We start from the raw sequence: 6997 nt of genomic DNA on the forward strand, positions 1-6997 counted from the left end.
GAACGTATTGATACACTACGTTTGATAATGATATTTATTGCTACATGGCTGTTTGAAAGTACGGATGGGAAAAAAACCATCTCAATTTTACAATTTAAAGCCTATTGAGTAATCCCCCATAAAAGAACCCTCATTTTAATTACAATACAATCATTTCTGCCCATTCTACCATATGTGGTTCGATTACCCCTCCGATCCACGGATGTCTCTCCCCATATGGCAAATAGGTTCCTTTCATCCATTTATCCAATGCATTCAAGAAGAAGAAAAAATGATTATAAAATTTGTCAAAATATTTATTTCCATTTTGCAGTCATAAAAATATCCAATTTTGTAAGGTTAAGAAAATCTGTATTAAATTTTCACAAGGAAAAAATAAAAGGTGGAAAGCGGGACATAATATTTGGGCACGCATTGGTTTTTGGACGAGCGTGTAAGATTACGCACGCCGTCACAAAATATATCTTAACAATTATTTATTCTTCCCCGTTTGTCTTCAGTTACGTGACGTGCGTTCTCTGAGTAGGACATGCAATGAAATATCACATTTAAGAAGTTTCAACTGATTGATAAAGTGTTGTGCGTTTTGAATAGATCGTATTGCTTATAAATATTGAATTTGACATAGAAATAAATACTTTATTGATATTTATTAAACTACGAATAACCATGATTGCTTTAGTTATTTTGTTCGTTCTTCATACAGGTAAGACCTTTTATTTATTTATCATTATTACCAATAACCACATTGACATAGGGGGAAAAAAATAGTTGAAAGGAGTTTTTTTTTTTTTTTTTTTTTTTTTTGTTGATCAAAACCATTGATTTTCTTCAAGTCACAAACAAATAACAAACACAGTTCATGGGAATTTCTTGATTCGGGGGTTTCTAAAGGGAATATTGGACGGAAAATAATTTAATATATAATCTACTTAATATATCATTAGTCAATTAGATTAATTTTTCCGATTTCTAAAGTGCATTTTTCCCCCTATTTTTTTGATTGTTTGTTCATAAGGATGTTTATCGAACAATAAATAATCTGGTTATTTGATCTGCAAATATGAAATGAATATGTTTTGATTGATGTAATAAAAAATTTATTAAAATATCAAAGTTTGTCCAAATTCATCAATAAAATTCCACCCTCAAATTTTTGAATATGATCAAATTAATACCACGGTATTTGAAGTTGAAGAAAAATGAATTTATATACTGTCAAAAATTTACAAGGATATTTTTATCTACAAAATCCTTTTTTTTCACTTTTGAGAAACTCTTAATTCTTTGCTATTTTTGTTAAGAAATTAATTTTTATTGATATCTAACTAATTTTTTGTTATACAAACTGGTCATGCTTGTATAATAACTTTTTATCAAATTTGAGATGGGATAGACATTAATAAATGCCTGTTTCCTTAAAAAAAAAAAAGTTATTGGAAAATTTCGAAATCATTCAAAATTTGCCAATTTATGATATTCTTTTTTTTATTCATGATTTTAATATCTCTAGACACTTTAACTAAATGCTAGAAAGGATCCCTCAAAAAAATGAGGAAATGGATGGCATGAAAACTCAAATACCCATTCATTCTTACTCATATGAATTGACAAAACATTTATAACAATGTGCGTAAGATTTACAACACGGCTTGTTATGTTGGTTTGTCGATTTTCTGTTGTTGTTATTGGCGAAGGCTTTGAATGGTTTTGAAATTATGAATAAAAGGTTCTACCCCTTTCAAATAAGTTTCTCCTTGCAAAATAATGCTTGACATGATCTTTTTCGTTTGTTTAATACAAATTGTATTCATATATTTTTTATGAAGTGTGTACAAGAAGATATATACTTTTGTTAACCCACATAAAATTTGAATGAATATCTATGTCCCATTCTGCTTATTCATTCAAGCGCCAATACTCACCCCTATGCTTTACATTTCAGCTCACTCCCAGCAACAATGGATCGAACAACCCTCCTACTCTGAAGTCAATCCCGGAGGTTCCATTATCATGAAATGCATTATTGCTAATAAAATTGGTGAGTGTCGCTGGGAAAAGAATGGTACCCCTGTGGGTATCTACAAATCCAAGTATGAATGGTACAAAACCCCAGAGACAGGGGACTGCTCTCTTAAAATCTACGATGCAAGCTTGGAGTTTGATGATGCTGTCTGGCAGTGTCAAATCACGGCATCTAGTTTCAACTCTAAGGACTCTCTCATCTCAGATGGAGCTCAACTTGTTGTACGAGGTGAGACCTTGCTTCCTTTGGAGCATTCAAACATGAACAAAAAATAAATCTCCTCTAATTTCTATATATTTTATTATGTCACTTTCAGAGAGCCCCAAGGATATTTACATGGGACGCATTGGTAATGGACGTAGTGATGAAGTTGTATCCTCTGCAGGAGATGATCTTGAGTTGGAATGTACGTCTGAAGGAGGTAATCCACCTCCAACCCTCTCTTGGCTCTTGAATGGATCACCCCTTGAGAGTGGACATGTTCAAGAAAATACACGCTCTGCTGAGGACTCACGAACATGGATCAGCACCTCAAAGCTCATCCTACCCGTGAATAAAAGAGATAATCATGCTGAGATCCGATGCATTTCAGAGCATCCTACACTCTCTGATCCCATGACGGCCGATAAGAAATTAAATGTTCACTGTAAGTATAGACTTATTATGAATCCCATTTTTACAATATTAACATTACTGTTACACATCTTTGCAGATCCACCGGTTGTCACAGTTGAGACTTCTCCCCTGGAATATTTAGAAGAAGGAAAGGATTCCATCACACTTAGTTGCAAGGCAGACTCTAATCCACCTTCTCAAATTCAATGGGTGAAAGAAGGATTCGAAGGCGTTTTTTCTAAGGATTCAGAACTACGATTCAGCCCAGTTACTCGTCACACTGCTGGTCTTTATAGCTGTATTGCTCAAAACAGTCTGGGCCTAAGTGAGCCTTCTACAGTTGAAGTCGATGTAAAATGTAAGTTTATAATTAAAATTAATATTAATCATTGAATGAATATAATCAATCATTTTAGATACTCCACGAATCCTCTCTGTTGGCCCCCACAAGGAAATTCAAGCCTTTCGTTATAACAAAACCCTCTTAACCTGTGAAGCAGAAGGAAATCCTGAGCCTCACTATCAATGGCTTCAAAAGACGCCCACTCAAGAAGTCCTTATCCGAGGCTACTCCAAGACCCTGTTCATAGAAAATATAACATATGATCACCAAGGAGAGTTTGTCTGTAAAGCTATCAATCGAATCCGTGGAGAAGAGAGAGCCGTTCAGTCGGAGCCCATTCAGGTTCAGGTCAAGGGAGCACCCCAAGTGATTGCTTACTCCTCCTCACGAGGATCTCTCAAAGTTCGAAATGGAGAGGACGCCATACTTGAGGCTTTCTTTTGTGCAGATCCTCTTCCAAAGGGATCTTGGCATCTTGGAGATTTGAGTGGCTCAGGAAACAACATTATTTTAGCTTCAGGAACGGGTCATGGCCGCTTCATTGCTGAAAAAGTACGTGAGGCAGATAGAGAGGATTGCTATATTTCATCTCTACGAATCAACGGAGCTCATGCCTCAGATAGTCGTGCATATGAACTCAAAGTCTTTAACGACCACGGCTCAGATAACTACATTATTCATTTGAATGTTGGAGGTAAGGCTGGAGCAGGAACCTGCTTCTTTTGAGTCAGGAATTAATGGCATTTATTCCTTTACAGAGAACATACCTCAAGAATCCATGATTGCAGCTGGTGTAGGAGCCATTTTAACTATTCTCATTCTTATTCTGATAATTATCTACTGTGTCAAAGCCAACAAGTGTTGCTGCTGTCGTTCTATCAAAGATCTCAAAACTGAGGATGTTGAAAGGTAAGGCCTTGATTGATTTTTTGTGACTTGCAAATCATTTTGTTTCTCCTTTATTTGACAAAGGGGTTCAAATAACAAATATTTGTTAGCCCATTCAGTAGTCTAATGACGACTTTCTGTTTGTTGTTTTGTTTGCGTGATTGAATTTGTGTTTTTATTTGTGTTTGCTTTCAATTCCCAGAAAACAATTATATATTTATTTCTTTCGCAATAGCATTTTCAATAGAGCCCTTCAAATAAATAAAAATATGTGAGATGATCATTATATAGTATATAAGGTTTTCTGGGAGATCATTTTTAAGCTTTACCGTTATTTTTGATTTTCCTTCCAGTGTCATTTTTGTTATTTTTTGTATTTCTTATTTATAGTGATAAAACGGATATCGAGTCGACTCACAGTAGTAACACCTCCAGCGCCCAACAACAGGCCCAGCATACCCGTAATAATAATAGTAATAATAGAAAGAACATCATTATTCCCCCAGATGCCCTCTATCTCTCGAAAGACAAGACTTATATTAATTACAATGATCCCATTTTTAATGACTCAAAGGTAAGGATAGATCTTTTCCAATCTGTATTTTTAATAACTACTATGTACTTCAACAATGATGAAAAACAAGGGTTTTGAACATTAAAAAAAATGCGGGACTGGGTCGGTTCTTCTTCGTGGATTACCCTTCTGTTCATGAACGATAATATTATACACCCCCAAGATACATAAAAAGGCTTCTTATTCCTTTGAATCTACATTTTATTGAGAATACAATTCAATACTGTTTTGAGGGATCTTTGTTTAGGACTGAAGACGGAAGTTCCGTCCAGTCACGTTGATTCCGCATTTCAGTTCTAAAACTTTTTATAGTGTGGTCCTTGATGACGTGCCTCAACTTTATTCCTAGTAGTCAGAGTCTTAAGGACTGGTCCTACGACTGACACAAAACCTCTCGTCAGGATGCTTCTAAAACATTAAAACAGATTATAGTCAGTGCTTTATTCATCCTCGGCATGCCTTCTTTAGAACAAATTCGTCAATTTAGGCATTTTTCATGAGGGAGCTCTAAAGTTCGCGTCTATTATTATATGTACAATCGCGGAATCTCATCCAATCGTATGGGCTACTCATATGATTGATAAATTTGCATAAAATAATGGAACTTTCGTAAGGGTTTTACTGTATGAATAACAAATTATTATTTGACAGTAAGGCTTTATTTTAAAATCAATGTTGTATACTCATACAAGTATTTTGAGCATGTATATTCATACCTACGACTACACACAACGTAGCTATTATGGTTGTATAACTATTTATCCTGTAATTAAGTACGTTTTATTTTTGGGGGTTTTATTAACCCCATCTCAGTAACTGCGTTATAAATAGGATCGAGGGTGGTTAAATAACTATATATAAAAAAAATTCGGAACTAACGGATTTTATCTTTGATTTTATTAGATATGATATGGGGAATCATCTCTTTATTGTAAAAGGTCACGCTTGGGGCAGGAGGTACGATCTCTGTTTAGTAGATGTAGTTTGTAGTTAGATTATCATTTGCTTTAGTTTTGCAAGCATTTTTATTTTTTTACGTTTACCGCATGCTCATTTTTTACTTTATTTTATAAAATATCCTTTAAACGTGTTTGATTTTCAACCTTTTTAAGAATTTCGACTACGAAAAGTGTTCCCATGGTAGACAAATATGTTATGCCAAATTGCAGTATCCCACGTGTTCATCTTTAAGTTGTACGTCACCATCCCATTATGACAAAGGCGAAAACTCTATACTTTCTCAATAGAGATACAAAGATAAAGAGCTGTTTAATAATCTATAAAAAGTGTTTAAAAAGATTTTTTTCTACTATTTTCCTATAGAACAAAAAAAATTAAGAAAAATAGGAGGATCCGGCTATAGCATGTCTCCATTTTTTTTATATTTTGAGACAGGAAGGATCAACATTTTTTTTGTTATTCTCTCTTTTTACTCCAAAGGGCAGCTTTAGCAAATAACTTTATTAACATTTTTTATAGGTTATAATAATGTTCATCGAAATTAATTAAAATAAAATAATGATTTAACCATTTTTGGTGAAATAAATAACTTAAAGATGACATGTTAGGAACATGCAATTTCGTATAGGTAATAAATACCAAATGACAAATATTCCCTTCTACCCCTCATCAAATATTTCTTAAAAAGGTTTTAAAAAAAAACCTATCTATTAACCAGTCATTATTAGCTATGAATAACTAATAATCTTATTTAATTTTTAGGAGAGCCTGCGTCCAGATTTAGTGTCTCACTCAACAAATTTAAACCGTACTGACTCATCTTCTGGAGAACTACACAATATATCCCGTGTCTCATACAATGATCTCTGTTTCCCAAAGACATCCAACTATGGCTCTATGAAGAAAAAATCCCGAAGAGATGTACTTCGATCCATTAATGTATAATTTTGTCTCTGTATACAATTGTTTGTGTGTTTTCTAATCATTATTTTGCGTATTATTGACGGGCCCGCGGTCTCTTCCTCATTTATATCTACATAGTTCCATCTTTGTAGAAACTCAAGACGTCAATATTTTTCAAGTTCCTTATTTTGCTTCCCGTTTTTTATTTATGATTTTTTCATTCCAATTATTTTGTAAGAGTCGCAAAAAACACGAAACCATTCGCTATTTTTATGTTCTTTTTTGTTATATATGTGTCAAATATTCATTCAGAAATTCATTCTATGTAATTAGAGGCTCAGTGTTGTTTTTTAATTATTTTTTTTTTTCTAAATACATATGATTAACTATTATTTGTACTTATATATGTTGAAAAAATAATATACTATTCGTTTCATACTACTACTATTAATAAAGAAAAAAGAAGTTTAATAACCGTTCCGAACTTGGTACTCATTATTGCCCACTGCGGAATTTCTATGGGTTTTTTTATTATATTATTATTACAAAAGTATACCCTATTGGTAAATAGAGTTAGTGCTTGTCTAAAAAAATAATGGTTTGTGTTACCTCAAGGACGGTTTAGACCTGAGTCTCCATTGTTGCTCATATGTAAACATTCTTTGGCGTTATTAAGTTTGTTTATTCA

The 6997-nt window shown here is 33.4% G+C and overlaps 1 protein-coding gene across 3 annotated transcripts; it reads left to right on the forward strand.

Annotated features, from left to right (window-relative positions):
- Positions 1–478: 478 nt before the first annotated feature.
- On the forward strand, positions 479–6780 carry LOC121130263 (kin of IRRE-like protein 3). 3 transcript variants are annotated; one of them, XM_040726023.2, is made up of 9 exons: positions 479–706; positions 1946–2254; positions 2343–2672; positions 2739–2999; positions 3058–3678; positions 3743–3893; positions 4263–4446; positions 5350–5403; positions 6169–6780. In XM_040726023.2, exons 1-8 carry the CDS (start codon positions 670–672, stop codon positions 5353–5355), a joined length of 1899 nt encoding a protein of 632 aa, XP_040581957.1. In that variant the 5' UTR covers positions 479–669; the 3' UTR covers positions 5356–5403; positions 6169–6780. The 3 variants fall into 3 exon arrangements, with proteins under 3 accessions (XP_040581957.1, XP_040581956.1, XP_040581958.1); XM_040726022.2 differs by lacking the exon at positions 5350–5403; XM_040726024.2 differs by lacking the exons at positions 4263–4446; positions 5350–5403.
- The last annotated feature ends 217 nt before the right edge of the window (positions 6781–6997 follow it).

The sequence above is a fragment of the Lepeophtheirus salmonis genome, chromosome Z, assembly GCF_016086655.4.
Source record: "Lepeophtheirus salmonis chromosome Z, UVic_Lsal_1.4, whole genome shotgun sequence".
Classification (NCBI taxonomy): Eukaryota; Metazoa; Arthropoda; class Copepoda; order Siphonostomatoida; family Caligidae; genus Lepeophtheirus; species Lepeophtheirus salmonis.